This window comes from Rhinoraja longicauda, chromosome 14 (genome assembly GCF_053455715.1).
Source record: "Rhinoraja longicauda isolate Sanriku21f chromosome 14, sRhiLon1.1, whole genome shotgun sequence".
Classification (NCBI taxonomy): domain Eukaryota; kingdom Metazoa; phylum Chordata; class Chondrichthyes; order Rajiformes; family Arhynchobatidae; genus Rhinoraja; species Rhinoraja longicauda.
The window spans coordinates 20,648,594-20,665,978 of record NC_135966.1 but is presented as its reverse complement, the minus strand read 5'-3'; the positions used below and the strand labels follow the sequence as shown (position 1 = coordinate 20,665,978).

At 42.0% G+C, this 17,385-nt stretch overlaps 1 protein-coding gene and 1 pseudogene across 6 annotated transcripts in view; both read left to right on the top strand.

Annotated features, from left to right (window-relative positions):
- The window catches only part of cplx2b (complexin 2b), a 244,247-nt gene extending 233,290 nt beyond the window's left edge, over positions 1–10,957 (top strand). For all 6 annotated transcript variants that reach the window (XM_078411551.1, XM_078411553.1, XM_078411549.1 and 3 more), the window contains exon 4: positions 7,298–10,957. In XM_078411551.1, coding sequence (XP_078267677.1) covers positions 7,298–7,495 — 198 coding nt within the window. In that variant the 3' untranslated portion in view covers positions 7,496–10,957. The remainder of the gene's footprint in view (positions 1–7,297) is intronic.
- LOC144600123 (small ribosomal subunit protein eS26 pseudogene) lies at positions 3,816–4,250 on the top strand (annotated as a pseudogene).
- Positions 10,958–17,385: the final 6,428 nt, after the last annotated feature.

The following is a 17,385-nucleotide window of genomic DNA, read 5'->3' as shown; positions in this document are numbered from 1 at the left end:
AAGTTGGCCGCTGGATCCACGTGTGCGTAGAACCCAATGGGTCCGCGCCTGCACAGTTGAGGCCCATTGATGTTGAGGGGGAATGGAGTGGGTGAGTGGGTGAGTGGCAGGTGGAGGGGAGCAGGGGGGGATAAGGGGGTTGAAGGGGGATGTAGTGGGTGAGTGGGGGGAGGGAGGGGAAGGGGAGGGAGGGGGAGGGAGCTGGGGGGAGGAAGGGGGAGGGGAAGAGGGAGGGGAGGGAGGGGGGAGAGGGGAGAGAGAGGAAAGGGGGAGGGAGGTGGGGAGTGCCAGAGAGACCCTAAGAGTGGAGGGGGGGGGGGTGTGAGGGGAGGAAAAGGGATAAGGGGGGTTGAAGGGAGATGGAGTGGGTGAGGGGGGCAGGGGAGAAGGGGGGCAGGAGAGGAGGGGCGTAGGGAGGAGGGTGGAAAATGGAGGTTGAGGGGGGGATGGAGTGGGTGAGTGTCGTCAGTTGGGGGAGGATTGCCGGGCCCGCAGAAGAGGTCCTGGGATGTCCAGTAGCAAGTTTCGTTCAAATTAGTGTTATATTTTAAAAGTTCTTGACATTTTAAACTTTAATAAATCCCTTAAATCCCTTTTCCACATGCCGTGCCATGATCGCGCCAGGGGCGGTGGGACGGGAGTGGTGGCCAATGAAGAGGGGGGGGCAGGGGCCACAGTTTAATAATAAGGGGTAGGCCATTTAGAATGGAGATGAGGAAAAACTTTTTCAGTCAGAGAGTTGTAAATCTGTGGAATTCACTGAGAGTGGTTGGTGTCTAGAATGTGCTGCAAGGGCTGGTGGTGTAAGCAGATACAATTTAAGAGGTTTTTAGACAGGCACATGGATATGCAGGGGATGGAAAGATATGGATCACATGCAGGCAGTGGAAATTAGTTGAAATTGCTGTCATATTTAGCATGGACATTGTAGACCAAGGGCCCGTTCCTGTGCTGCACGGTTCTATGTTCTATGTTTCCTACCAGTTCTGACATTTCCAGCTGGAGTCACGATGATTCAGATGAGCTCCCTAAAGTTAGTCAGTGCCAAGATCTGAAAAAGTGCGAAGAAGTATTAAAAATAAATAATCAGGACAATTCAGATAAAATAAAACCTTGAAATGGACAGTAGATACTAGAGCATGAATCACAAACAATTTAAAAACAATAGGCTATGTTAGTATATTTTCCATCGCTGAAAATGTTTTGGGAAAGGTTATCAGGTAGAGTCAGCTTCCCAATCTGAATATATCACAGGAGCCTTACGGTACAACAGGCAGAAAGGCATGTGTTATGCAGAATCTCTTTGTGCTTTTATCACAAATCCTACTCACTGAGTGGGTGAGCATGCAAGTGATTGAAATCAATTTTCTATCCTATAATTTTGGGGCTGAAATGACAACTGTTCATTTGCCCACTGAGTGCAGGCGTATCTTTCCCAAATTGGTATATTGGAAGCTAAAACTGCCTACTATTTGTAATGAGTATAGTGGAGGAAAAAAATCAGCTGAAACTCTCCAAAATTGTCAACCTACATGGCCATAGTGTTTTATGTTGATCTTCAACCTGGTGGTTCACGAGTCAGCTCATTTCAAACGTTTACACCTGTGCATTACAATGGGTATATCATAGAATCATACATCATGAAAACAGGCCCTTCGGCCCAAGTCGTCCATGCTGGCCATCTAAACTAGTTCCATTTGCCCGCATTTGTCCCATATCCCACCTACTCTTCTGTATCCATGTGATTTTTTAATGCTGTTATAGTACTTACCTCAACTATCACCAAAGCCAACTCATTCCATACAGCCACCAGCTGTATTCTCCAGCTGTGTGCAATACACTCACAGGAGAGTGTAAAAGTTGTCCCTCAGGTTTCTATTCAATCTTTCCCGTTTCAGGTTAAACTGATGTCTTCTGCTTTTTAATTCCCTTACTCTGGGTAAATGACTGTGCATTCAATCCATTCCCCTCATGGTTTTATTCACCTCTATCAGCCTTCTGCATTCCAAGGAATAAAGTCCAAGCCAGCCTATCCTTACCTTAAAGCCCAGACCCTCAAATCCTGGCACCATCTTAAATCTTCTCTGCATTCTTTACAGCTTAATGGCATGCCTATTGAAGCTGTTACAGTTAAGCTAATATAAGTGTTCACGGGTGAAGTATTGCACTGATTTTTTTGTAAGTTATCAACAAATTAACTATTATTAACTTTGCAATGCATGAAGCCTGCTCATACACTTCTTGGCTACAATTATTAAAGTAATTTTGTCCAGTACTTTTTTCACCGAGAAAAAGTTTTAAGCAATTTTATTACAAATAAATCCCCAGATTAACGCAGTTGAGAATGAGATGTCGCTGTTTTCAGTAAAATGACACGAGATCTCAGGTTCAGACTAACATTTTGGTCCCAATACCTCAGTAGTTGACTGTATTCTCCAGCTGTGTGCAATACACTCACAGGAGATTATTTTTTTTGGAAAATTACATGTTGTTAAGATCTTGAATGACCTGACTCAAACAGTGGTAAAATGAAATTCAATAGTAAATTTCAGAAGGAATTTTGTTTACATATATTTAAAAAAGAGAATATTTCTAGTTTTTTTTTATAGGTTCCTCTGTGACCAACAGAGACAGAAACAAACAATATAAGAGCATATATGAAAATTGGGTATAACCAAGAGTTAAGAATTGGAGGAATACAGAGATTTAAGGATTGAGGATTGTGGAGTTGCAAGTGATGATGTAAGAATATTGGTTATCATATCATATATATACAGCCGGAAACAGGCCTTTTCGGCCCTCCAAGTCCGTGCCGCCCAGCGATCCCCGTACATTAACACTATCCTACACCCACTAGGGACAATTTTTTACATTTACCCAGCCAATTAACCTACATACCTGTACGTCTTTGGAGTGTGGGAGGAAACCGAAGATCTCGGAGAAAACCCACGCAGGTCACGGGGAGAACGTACAAACTCCTTACAGTGCAGCACCCATAGTCAGGATCGAACCTGAGTCTCCGGCGCTGCATTCGCTGTAAAGCAGCAACTCTACCGCTGCGCTACCGTGCCGCCCTGTCAATGGTTTAAGTTTATTTGTATATAGTATACATGCATGCATAAGGTGTCCCTAAATATATAATGAAGATTCTGGAAGAATTATTTGTAAATAAATTCTACTCTGCAACACACTTGAAACTTACAAGGGTGGTGCCTCAAAAAAATAGATAGGTCACCATTTTAAGTGACAGTTGCTCAAACAGAACATTTGTGCTGAAGCCTGCACACAAATGTTAACTGGCCTTTTTCTCTCAGATGAGATCAGAAGTGCTGTCTATAATAAGCACTTGCTGTTCTTATTCCTGACTAATCTTGTAACATTTGTAATTTTGTATTGAAACTGATTGTTTCTTGATCGTAAAAACATACTAAGAATGGTAACATTAATAAGCTACCATCACCTATGCTTGGGATTGTATACTTCTATTTTATTCTCGGCAGGGTTGATTTTGAAGTGCCTACATTTAGTGGGTGGGTGTGGACTTGGTAGGCTGAAGGACCTCTTTCCATTCTGTATTTCTAAACTAAATTAAATAGGCAAGCTTGAGAGAATTGTGAACAAAGATGCAAAATACTTGTGAATCACAACCCCGTGCAATGACTTTTAGCAAACGGGGAGTTAGTTTCCCCGTTTGCTGGTGTGAAACCAGGTGTTCATCAAGGATCGCTCTGTACTTTGCTCCGTTCATCCTTCTCTCGATCCTGATTAGTCTCCCAGTTCCTGCCGCTGAAAAACATCCCCACAGCATGATGCTGCCACCACCATGCTTTACTTCTTTGTGACTCGTGCTGAAGATGACTAAGAAGCGAAGGAATAACGGGCGAGCCAAGAAGGGCCGTGGCCACGTCCAGCCCATCAGATGCACAAACTGTGCCCGTTGTGTCCCCAAAGACAAGGCCATCAAAAAGTTTGTAATCCGAAATATCGTGGAGGCTGCTGCAGTTCGAGATATTTCGGAGGCTAGTGTTTTTGACGCGTATGTGCTGCCCAAGCTGTATGTGAAGTTGCATTACTGCGTCAGCTGTGCCATCCACAGCAAGGTGGTGAGAAACCGTTCTCGAGAGGCTAGGAAGGGCCGAACTCCACCACCGCGTTTCAGGCCAGGAGCTAACATCCCACGTGGACCTCCTCCCAAGCCTATGTAAACATTAATAAATTCTGTCATTTGGTTTGAATAATAAAAATGTTGGACCACTAAAAAAAAAATTTTTTTTAATTAAAAAAAATGCTTTACTGTAGGTATGGTATTGGCCAGGTGATGAGCGGTGCCTGGTTTCCTCCAAACGTCACGCATGGCATTCAGGCCTAAGAGTTTAATCTTGGTTTCATCAGACCAGAGAATCTTGTTTCTCATGGTCTGGGAGTCCTTTAGGTGCCTTTTGGCAAACTCCAAGCGGGCTGTCATGTGCCTTTTACTGAGGAGTGGCTTCCGTCTGGCCACTCTATCATAAAGGCCTGATTGGTGGAGTGCTGCAGATATAGTTGTCCTTCTGGAAGGTTCTCCCATCTTCACAGAGGAACTCTGGAGCTCTGTCAGAGTGACTATCGGGTTCTTAGTCACCTCTCTGACCAAGGCCCATCTCCCCCGATTGCTCAGTTTGGCCGGGAGGCCAGTTCTATGAAGAGTCCTGGTGGTTCCAAAGTTCTTCCATTTAAGAATGATGGAGGCCACTGTGCTCTTCGGGACCTGCAATGCTGCAGAAATTGTTTTATACCCTTCCCCAGACCTGTGTCTCGATACAAAGGGTCTATGGACAATTCCTTCGTCTTCATGGCTTGGTTTTTGCTCTGACATGCACTGTCAACTGTGGGACCTTATATGGACAGGTGTGTGCCTTTCCAAATCATATCCAATCAATTTAATTTACCACTGGTGGACTCCAATCAAGTTGTAGAAACATCTCAAGGATAATCAATGGAAATAGGATGAAGCTAAGCTCAATTTTGAGTGCCATAACAAAGGGTCTGAATACTTATGTAAATATGATATTTCAGTTATTTCTTTTTAATTACTTTGCAAAAATTTCTAAACACCTGTTTTCGCTTCTTCATTCTGGGGTATTGTGTGTATTGTTGATTAAAAAAATGAATTTAATCCATTTTAAAATAAGGCTGGAATGTAACCAAATGTGGAAAAAGTGAAGGGGTCTGAATACTTTCTGAATGTACTGTATATATATATATATATATATATATATATATATATATATATATATATATATAGATATTTAAACTGCAACAAATGTTATTACACTCTGATTTACAACTCTCAGAATATATTTGTGATGGAGCCCTGTAAATAATTTCCATGTAGATAATGTAATAATTTCCATGTAGATAATATTCATACAGTATGCAAATTATCTCTAAGGCTACATCATATATATATTCTGAGAGTTGAAAGTCAGATTTCGGGGATAGGGCCTGCGTTTGCCTGGGACATGGATGTTCAACGTACCCCACAAAGAGGCAGGCATAGCTGGGGCCCAAGCCTATGCCTTGGATTTAGAGGAAGTGGGAGGAGTTGAAGGAGAAGTTGTTAAGATAAGGACCAGCTCCGGTCTGCAGAAGGGTCTCGACCTGAAACGTCACCCATTCCTTCTCTCCAGAGATGCTGCTTGTCCCGTTGAGTTACCCCAGCATTTTGTGTCAATCCTCGGTGTAAATCAGCATCTGCAGTTCCTTCCTACACCTATCCATGTTCTCCTGATGCTGCCTGACCCATTGAGTTACACCAGCACTTTGTGTCTTTTATTTATTAACCAGCATCTGTAGTTGCTTGTGTTTATGTTATAAAGGCAATATATATCTTAAGGTTATAAAGTGACCAGGTAACTGGGCAATTCCAATTTCCTGCAGTTTGCTTCAAGATGGATGACACTGGGCACATAAGCATGAACTAGTAATTGTAAATTAATATGTGCTTAGGAAAATGAGCAATTGTAAGTGAGCTTGTGGAAAGTTAGCTCATAATGGAGATAAATTCCTCATTTGATGCAAGTTATGCGTTAAGGGATTGGAGCTGAAACAACATCCATCTAACTGCTAATGTGCTAATAGTACTCAATTACCTCAGCTCATTTGCATTTTAATTCATGGATCTCGGAGCACACTGGGTCCAAGGACAACACGGGAGGGAGGAGAGGAAATGTGTGTGAATATGAATTAAAAGGAAGGCAGACAGCTAAAGAAGTATGTCATGATGATAAGAGGAAAAGAACAATTCTGAAAGTCTTTGTAAAGATTTATATGACATTTGAGCCTCTTAACTGTTTTAAGGTGCAGATGCACAGGATTAATAGACCATGATCACAAGTGTCAAGAGTGCTTAAGTGTCACTTTCACCATGACTGGAACATAGAAATTCTTGCTTGCTGCAGCTTTACATGCACATCAAATGCAACCACATGTGCAGATTGTAGTCACAGCTGATGAGCTCAATCACTTCTGAACCCCTTCATAGATTAGTAAGAACCTCTTGACGTAGAGCTGTACCTCCAACATATTGTTTTTGCAGATATCCCCTTCCACTGATCCCTGAAGCCCACAATTACCCCTCCCCCACACCCATGATCGACAGCTGCAGTCTCCCAATATAATGGTCAACAATTGTTGAAACCCAAATTTTAGAAACCCAGATTATTGCCTCCCATCCAAGACCAAGAACTGTAGACCCCCAATTCAATTGCTTCCATGTTCAGTATACAGTTGCAGCACTGTCACTCATTCACCATTGACCATTGAACCCTAGCCCTGACACTTCTTACCCATCGAAAGTACAATTTTCTGCTTTCACTCAAGGATCCCTCTTCCCACAAACTCTTGAACAGAATTGAGGCACTGGACTCTTGTAAGACGAATGAATGAATGAATGAATGAATGAATGAATGAATGAATGAATGAATGAATACTTTATTGTCACATGTGACAAGTCACAGTGAATTTCTTTGTTTTGCCAAATAAGAAACAATATTTCTTATTGTTCGCCACATAAAGGGCTCTGACAAAGTTACAAAGTATCCCACACCAGGTCCTCCTTTGTTCTCCCCCCCCCCCCCCCCCTCCCTTTCCCCCTCACAGCAGTTCCCCCACACTCGGTCCTTTTTTGTTCTCCCCCCCCCCCCCCCTCCCCTACCTTATGGCAGATCCCCCACTAGGTATCAGGAGGTCTTGGTATGAGAACAGCATCCCATCACGTTATATTTGTCTAAAGCTATCTCCTCTCTTTATCCTCTAGTATGGCCTTAAGAAGAAGGAAGAAAAGGAAGCTGAGGAAAAGGCTGCAATGGAAGCACCGATAGAAGGAAGCTTGACTCGCCCAAAGAAAGCAATTCCTGCTGGCTGTGGAGATGAAGAAGAGGAGGAAGAAGAGAGTATTCTTGATACTGTCCTTAAGTATCTTCCTGGGCCACTTCAAGACATGTTCAAGAAGTAGTTAAAGAAAAGAATACTTTATTTTGTAAATTATTTTAAGTTACATTAATGGGATTTACATATGTTTTGAGCATATATTAAAATACATTTCCTTTTTCTCCGACTAGAGTAATTGCTTATACTCCTACTGCAATATAATTACAAAGATTTTTTGTGCCTCTCTATGATGTAAGCCATGGTGAGGGGGTTGACATGAGCATGAGGAGTCCAGGAGACCAGTGGACCTCATGTAAACTCCTAATCGTCTCTATTGTAGACTCCATATATGCTCATGTAATGCAGAAACTCTTAATCTCACAACTGGCAGTATTAAGTTGTGTCCATTGCTAAGCCTTTCTACCATATTGCAGACTGTTTTGAGGTAGCCTTTTTAAGTTGCCAGACTGTTAAATGTGTTGTGATGTGTTACTTGGTTGTTGGTTGTTACTGAAGAACTTGGGGTGGCATGCAGCTAGGCACCCTGTGATGTATGTGTGCAAGATCTGACAATTTTCACAGTGATTTCTACTGAGATTTTTAAAAGTTTTATGCAGTTAATTGTTTAGTAGCAAATATCTTGCATGATTTGCTAAAATGGTGAAATTGTATAATATATGTGGAAAAGCCTTTTGTTAAAAAATGGCAATTTGCGATATAAGTTGATAATCATGTTGTAAAAAATATCTATCATCATTGCTTTTTGGGTAAGGTATGAGGATCTCTCTGGTTTAATGTATAAAGGTAGCAGTATCATTTTCAGTACGTCACAGAGAAAATATATTTGCTTAAAAATGAAAAAAATAGACTGCCAATGCACTAAATTTTATCCAATTAGACCTTTAGCATTGAAAACCATTCAATGCTAATCATCAGTCCAAGGAGCACAGTGCCCAATGCTAATCCAAACCCCACCGCCTTTACACAATACAATATTAAAATGAATAACGTATTGAATTACTTGCTAATCATTCCTAAGTAATGAAGTGACCAAAGCTTTTTCTTGGAATTTGGGAGGGTCTTTACAATAATCACTTTTCTTCTAATGTTAAACTATACATAGTTCAAAATGTGAACTGTTTTGTGTCTTTGGCCATCAGAAACTTGGATGGGATGGGAGGTTTGGAAGGAAAGAAGAACCTTGGCAAATTGAGGCACATTGCAAGTCAACCAGTCAAAGACTGTTTATATAAAGTAATGGACTTGCATTGTTATTGACTTATGGGACATGGCTAGTACTTGCAAGACATGTTTTTATTGCCCATCCCTAATTGCTCTTGAAAAGGAGATGGTGGTAATCAACCACCGTCCTGAAAGGATCTTCTTTATGTGTTGAAGTTACTCCCATGATCCCATTAGAGAGGATGTTCCAGATTTTGTTCTAGCGACAATGAATGTCGAAGTCATAATTTAGAATGACTGCCATCATGTTAAGGAAACTTCTTTCTTAGTGTGTTTAACATTTTGTAGCCATTAACCTAATATTTTATACGTTTGTAATTTTTTGTAATTTCTTATTACTTTGGTTACTCTTTGTAACGGAAACTATTTCTATTGTAGACCCTCGTGGTCTATAATCCTTCACAGGTTTTCAGCAACATAATTAGTATATGTAGGAACAACACATTCTCAGTAATTAATGACACATTCAACAGAATATTGCCAAATGGAAACTCTAACATTCCTGGAATATATATTTATTGGAATTAGAATTTTTCTCCAACAATGAATACGTGGTTTATATATCGATTTCCTTGTTACCGGTCATAAGGTCAGACTTTGTTTGATAGTGTAATTAGATATTGCTTAATAATGAACCAAAACAGGTTAAATGATATTCTGCCAGGAGAAATTTTAAGAAAGTTGTATTTAAATCACTTTCACTACAACGAACAAGTAACATTAGATATACATTTCCCTTCAGTTGCACGCCAATTGCCAGTAGTCTAGATTAACAAGTGAATCATTGAAGTGATTAATACCCTATTCTATAGAACTATTCAGCAGTAAGCTATTTATTAATAATTTGTTCCAAATGCTACTGCAGAGTAAAATTATCAGCAATTTGTCTTCAGATGTGGCACAGACTGACTTGTACTATAAATGTGGATCTTTCTTTGATGGTAAACTTTGTTGCTTGTGTAGAGCATTGTTTCAGCTCTATTGAATTTCAATAGATTAAAAATTGTGTTTCACCTGCATTTCATTTTACACCAGACCAAAGAGAGCTTTTTCTCTATGGACACACTGATTTAATTGCTTTCCATGGCATAAAACTAGTTTAAAATTTAGAGAAAATTAGTTTAAAAATCTCAGGTATTGGTTCTTGGATTTCAAACCACTATGCAGGAGAGTTGCTTGTGTTTGTGTTATGCTTGCTGTTTCCCACCGCAGTCCTACTAAAACAAAACCAGGTCTCCATTCAGGAGAATCCTAAGTTAATGTTTAAAGTTAATTTAGGGATGCTAAGCTTCTTTGTTTAAACTCTTTTTCAATAGTTAAAGCCATATCAGTTTGACTGCAATACTAAAAAGAAAATTAAAAGGAAATACCTTTTCCTAAAAAAAGGAGTGTATTCAATAATTTATACTTAAAGCCACAGTGATGTCTGTTTGTCTACATGTGAAACTAATCATGCCGTTTAAACATCTGTCTAGTTTTCGACCAGTCTTTGTAACAGGGTATTTCGCTTGAGCTCACTTCTCATACTCATCAGTTATACAGCATAGCATTATCTTAATCATTTGGAAACGTGATCTGCTTTTTAATGTTGAAGTTCCATTGCACAACACAAAAGGTACACACAGTGTATATAATAACGAAGAATATTTATGAAAGCCATGCTTGTCTTCAGATGTATGCATCACTCAAGCTCATATTCACTAAGTTGTAGATGAAATGTGCGTACAGAGGTATAATCTTTACTGACTGTGAATTTAAAGAAAAGGCACCACAAGTTTATAGATAATGGAAACTGAATGCCTTCAACCTTATTCTCAGCTGGCACGCCTTTGCTTTTGATGGGAGCCATAGCATTGTTATTTAAAAGTACTCAATTCACTGTTATTTTTATTGGCTTTAACAAAGTCATTAGGCATAACTCTGTGCTTTGCTTTAAAGCAGTGCCGACAAGTCTTATAATGTTACATGCTCCTTTCAGGAAATTATGTTGAAAAGTAAAATCATATCATATTCAAATTAAACTTTTCAACTTTTATTTCTCAGATACTTTCTTGAAATGGTGCTGAACATGGTGAGGTTGAATATATTCAGCAATGACACTTCTGCATAGCAAGCCAGAAAGGTTAGCCTTTTGCAGCCCAGCAAAACTTAAAATTCTGCCGCTCTGATAAATGAGAATGTAAACTGTGTCCATCTGAGAGAAGACTGTAATTCCACTGCATGTCATAAATGTGCAAATCACTGTAGTACTGTCACGAAACTGGAGTCATAAATCTTTAAAATAAAATGGTTTATAAAAACTTCACTCTGCCTCCTCTTTGTAAGAACCTGAAGATTTCAAACCCGGAGATTTAGGGATGCATGGAAGCACAAACGCTTTTATATCTCTCCTGGAAAATGTTAGGAGATCACACAGGAACAGAATGGTCACATTAAAATGCTTTTCCTTTCAATTCCGTGATTTAGAAAATGGTTCAGCACTTTTGCTGAGGCACCACAGTGGTGCAGTCCCACAGCACCAGAGACCTGGGTTTGATTCATATCTCAGGTGCGATCCATGTGGGGGTGTGTAAATTCTCCTTGTGACTGTGTAGACTTCCTCTTATTTCCCAAAGATGTGCTGATTTGGAGGTTAATTGGACTCTGTAAATTGACCCTAGCAGGGTGTGGGTGGGAATGTGGGATCACATTGAACGACTGTGTGGGTGATCGATGAGCAGCGTAGATTCAATGAGCTGAAAGCCTCTTTTTTTGCTGCATCACTTGGTCTGTTTGGTGACATAATGGCACAGCTGGTAGTGTTGCTGCCTCACAGTGCCAGAAACCCAGGTTCGATCCTAACCACGGTTGCTGCTTGTGCGGAGTTTGCATGTTTTCCATGTGACCGCGTGGATTTCCTCTGGGTGCTCCAGTTTTCTCCTACGTCCCAAAGGCATGTGGGTTTGTAGCTTAATTGGCATCTCTAAATTTGCTCGCTGGTACAGCTCGGCCGCTGGACTTAACAGTGCCCGGTGCGGCTCGGCTGCGGGGCCTAACATCGCCCGGCGCGGCTCGGCCGCGGGACTTTTCATCGCTGGTGCGGCTCGGCCGCTGGACTTAACATCGTCCGGTGCGGCTCGGCCGCGGGTCTAACATCGCCCGTTGCGGCTCGGCCGTGGGGCCTAACATCGCCCGGCGCGGCTCGGCCGCGGGACTTAGCTGCGCACGGCTCGGTCGCGGGGCCTTCCATCGCCCGGCTCGGCCGCGAGACGTTTCAGCGCCTGGTGCGGCTCGGTCGCGGGGCCTTCCATCGCCCGGCTCGGCCGCGAGACGTTTCAGCGCCCGGTGCAACTCGGCCGCGGGGACTTCCATCCCCTTGCGGGGACTGTGCGGGTCGGTCGGGGACGAGCTGTCTGTCCGTGGGCGTGGGGAAGAGAGTGGAAGTTTTGTTGCCTCCATCACAGTGAGGGGGTGTTTGGAGTCACTGTGATGGATGTTTGTGTTGGGGTTATGTGTCTTGTGTTCTTTTTTGTGTGTGACTGCTATGTAGTTTCGTTCGGTACCTTGGTACCGAATGACAAATAAAGCTCTGTTGAACTGTTGAATAGGGATGGATGAGAAAGTAGGATAACATAGAACTGGTGTAAAGGGTTATGGATGGTTGGTGTGGGCTTGGTGGGCCGTGGGGCCTGTTTCTATGCTGTATCTCTAAACTAAACGATTCCATCATTTCAATCAATCAAATCGCTCAAATGGGAATATGCCAGAACTGGAAATGAGCTTCTGGAAGGACAAAGCAATGAACGTGGGAGCACAGGTATGAAGGGTGAACGTGCTGCAGAATGGGACGATAAACACGCGATGACATGACAGACCAAGGTGGGGATTGGTCATATGTAAGTATTTAGTTTAATTGATCATAAATATATAACATAAAAGCTGGGGTGATAAAATTGCACATTAAAGTGCTTAATGCAGAATAATCTTGGTGGTTTCTATGTGGGAGCGCACCTCATCACAAGTCGCGAGCCTTGGTATTTGTGATGCTATGGGGAGCAAGGGAAGAGATTGTTGGGGTTCTAATGGTGGTTTTTGCATCTTCATTAGCTCCAGATTAATTACCAGAAGAAAGGAGGGTAGTTAATGTTGGGGAGACCCTGTATCTCAAATCTGAATGAGGTTTTGGAGAGATAACAAGAAATTTGATAAAGGCAGGGTGGTGGACACGATTTCCAGGGACTTTTGATAGAATCCCACATGATAGGTTGGTCCAGAAGGGATCCAAAATATTTTGGCAAACTGAATCCAAAATTGGCTTGATGATAGGTGGTTTAGGATATGACTTGTATGAGAATGTAGGTGGACAGATTAGTAAGTTTACTAACAATGTAAAACATTGTGGAGTTGTAGATAAAGAAGTTTGTGAAAGCTTACAGAGGAACAACGATAAGTTACAAAGTTGAGTATAGTGGCAGATGGAATTTAATCCAGATAAGTGTGAAATAATACATTTTGGGATGTCAAATATTAACAGAACATATAGATTAAATGGCAGGTACCACAGGAGTGTTGATGTGCAAAAGGATCTTGGGTTGCAAGTTTATAGCTCCCAGAAAATGGTGACAGAATTGGATAGCATATTGAAGAAAGCTTTAGTATGCTTGTCTTTAGAGGCTGATGCATTGAATATAAGAGTTGGAGATTATGTTGCAGCTGTAAAAAGCATTGGTCCATCTGCACTTGGATTATTATGAATTGGATTCTGGTCACCACACAACAACAGGAATGTGGTAGCATTTGAAAGAGTGCGGAAGAGGTTCGCCAAAATGTTCCTTGGAATGGAAGGCTTTACTTATAAGGAGAGATTGAATAGGCTGGGCTTAATATCACTCGAACATCGAAGGCTGCGATGTTGACCTCATAGGGGTATTTATATTAATGATGGTCAGAATCTTTTGGGCAATTCTAAATTGAGAAGACATGTATTTAAAGTGAAGGGAAACATTCAAAAGAGATCTGTGGGGCAGTTTTTTCACACAAAGAATGGTGGTTTAAAGGAACCATTAAAGACAGATAAATTACAATGTTTAAATGTACTTGTGTAGCAAAGGAGTAGAGGGATATAGACTGAATGGTGGCAAATTGGAGTTGCATAGGCATTACAATCGGCATGGATGAAGTCAAGTCCCGGAATGGCGGGACTGTCGTATGTTGAAAGGCTGGAGCAATTGGGCTTGTATACACTGGAATTTAGAAGGATGAGGGGGGATCTTATTGAAACATATAAGATAATTAGGGGATTGGACACATTAGAGGCAGGAAACATGTTCCCAATGTTGGGGGAGTCCAGAACAAGGGGCCACAGTTTAAGAATAAGGGGTAGGCCATTTAGAACGGAGATGAGGAAGAACTTTTTCAGTCAGAAAGTGGTGAAGGTGTGGAATTCTCTGCCTCAGATGGCAGTGGAGGCCAGTTCGTTGGATGCTTTCAAGAGAGAGCTGGATAGAGCTCTTAAGGATAGCGGAGTGAGGGGGTATGGGGAGAAGGCAGGAACGGGGTACTGATTGAGCGTGATCAGCCATGATCGCATTGAATGGCGGTGCTGGCTCGAAGGGCTGAATGGCCTACTCCTGCACCTATTGTCTATTGTCTATTGTCTATTGTCTATTGACCTGTTTCTGTGCTGTGGAGCTCTCCTTGACTCTTAACCATTAATTATTTCCAAAGTAATTCAAAAATTGTGAACTGAGGAACCACTGCCCCTAGGCAATGGAGCAGTTATCTATTGCATTTTCCTCAGAGTGGTGTATCAAAGTTGGAAGCAGGTACCATGCTTAACTGATAGACAAAGGGACAAAACTGCATCTAGAAAAATCATCTCCTACATCCTCCAACTCATAACTAGGAGTCACCAGTGGTGGATTAAATTATATAGTTCAGGTAGGAGGAGGCAGACTATTTGATGCTCAGTTAGGCATTTTTCCTATTATCAAAGCTACTAAAGTGAATATGGAGGTTTACACATAGATTCTGGTCGGTGCTGCATGCCTGTACCCTCTGTGTGCTCAGTAGACCACAATCAAACAGTTGATGTTTTGAGTCAAGACCCTTTCCCTGGACAGAAAATGTAGAGGACATAGCTCACTTTAAAGAGGTGAGGGGAACAGTGGCACCACAGTAAAGTGCTTCCGTACAGCACCAGAGATTCGGGTTCGATCCTGATTACAGGCACCGTCTGTAATGAGTTTTGTACGTTCTCCCTGTGACCATGTGGGTGTTTTCTGGGTGCTCCTGTTTCCTCCCACACTCCAAAGATGTACAGATTTGTAGGTTAATTGGTTTATGTTAATTGTCCCTAGAATGTAGAATATAACTAGATATGGGTGATTGCTCATCAATGTGGACTCGGTGGGCCATAGGGCCTGTTTCCATGCTGTATCTCTTAACTAAACTAAACAGGTGGGGCAAGAGCTGTAAATGATAGGTGAATTCAGGTGAGGAGGGTTTGAGGGACTTTGTATAATTTTGATCTCTTTATCCAAGGGTGAATAATTTTGTCTTGGAGAGATACAACAGATAGAATGATTCCAAAATTAGAGATAACTCTGAAAAGATAACACAGATTTGAAGTGTGGGCCAATCCCAAGCCTGTTTGACTCAGTTCAGGGTTGAAAGAAAGTTGATCTTAAGACCTCATTAGTGTGACAGAGACAACCAACCAGAGCTAATGCTGCATTCCTTGGTCGTATTGCTGAACCACTGGTCTTTGTTTAGCAATTGACCAGCATCAGTGCAAACTAGACAGCAAAGACTAAAACCAAATCTGTAGAAGATGCTGTGTCTCTCCAACTGCACAACTCAAGGCCCAGCTGACAGCATGTTGCATGCCAAGGGTAGAATCACAGCAGGGTGTGAGTGATTTCAGTTGTTGATGGATGAGGCAGAGAGGAGCATTAAGATCATCCACCTACAGGGAAACGAGGTACCGGTAATATATATACAGATAAACCACTGTGAAAGAAGACAACAGCAATCAAAGTGAACAACAGAAGGCAAACTCCAGGGACAGGAATAATAATAATAATAATAATGCATTACATTTATATAGCGCTTTTCAAACACTCAAAGACGCTTTACAGGGATTACTAGAACATAGAGAAGAAAATAAATAGATAAATAAGTAAACAAACAGAAAAAGGAGACAGAAGGTGAGGTGATGGTCAGTGGTTGAAGGCAGTGCTGAACAGGTGAGACTTCAGTGATGTTTTGAATGTGGTGAGTGAGGAGGAGTCTCTGACGGTTTGGGGTAGTGAGTTCCAGAGGGTGGGAGCAGCGATGGAGAAAGCCCTGTCCCCCCAGGATCTGAGTTTGGTCCGGATGGGGGGGGACAGGAGGTTGGCAGCAGCAGAGCGGAGGGTGCAGGTGGGAGTGTGCCTGTGGAGGAGGTCAGTCAGGTAGGATGGGGCCAGGTTATGGAGGGCTTTGTAGGTCATGAGGAGGATTTTGTACTGGATTCTCTGGGGGATGGGGAGCCAGTGGAGCTTGTAAAGGACGGGGGTGGTATGGTCACGGATCGGGGAGTGGGTGAGTAGACGGGCAGCGGAGTTTTGAATGTATTGAAGTTTACTGATGATTTTTGAGGGTGAGCCATAGAGGAGGCTGTTGCAGTAGTCCAGACGGGAGGTGATGAAGGCATGGATGAGGGTTTCTGCAGCTGTGGAGGAGAGGGATGGACAGAGACGGGCGATGTTTTTGAGGCGGAAGAAGGCTGTCTTTGTGATGTGTTTGATGTGTTTGTCGAAGGAGAGGGTTTGATCAAAGATGATTCCAAGATTCCAGATGTGAGGGGAGGTGGATACTGGGAGACCATCAATATTGAGGATGAAGTTTTGGGTGGATTTGGTGAGCGTTTTTGGACCAATGATGATGATTTCAGATTTGTTGCAGTTGAGTTTGAGGAAATTTGATTGAAGCCAAGATTTTATTTCAGTGATGCAGTTTGTCAGTGTAGAGTGTGTGGTGGTGGAGATTGACTTGGTGGAGATGAGGAGCTGGATATCATCGGCGAAGCAGTGGAAGTTGAGACCATGACGGCGGATTAATTGACCAAGGGGGAATACAATGCTGAAGGATATTTAATGACCCCACGTGAGTGATCAAGGTCAGAATAAAACAATTCTGAAAATAATTCTTCGTAAATGTGCCATTAGCCTCAATTACTACACAGTTCAAATACCACTGTCATTTTCACCCATCTCCTAATCAATAATCTCTACTAATCTACACTGAATATTCATGATCATGTCACCCATCTCACTTTTATTTTCCCTATCACTACTCCAAACATTTGCACCAATATCTGACATGCTGCTAGATATTCACATTAGCAAAACACCTGTAACGGTACAAAAAGGTTTTCAGGATTCACATCAATGATGGCGATAGAACACTTCAAACATTCAAAATGAAACATTTATTAACCATCCATTGGTGGAACAGTGGCACTGCGGTAGAGTTGCTGCCTTACAATGCCAGAGACATGGGTTTGATCCTGACTGCAAGTGCTATCTGTACAGAGTTTTTGTATGTTCTCCCTGTAACCGCATGGGTTTTCTCCGGGTGCTCTGGTTTCCTCCCACACTCCAAAGACATACAAATTTGTAGGTTAATTGGCTTTGGTAAATTTGTAAACTGTCCCTCATATGTAGGATAGCGCTAGTGTACGGAGTGATCCTTGGTAGTCGCACGGACACG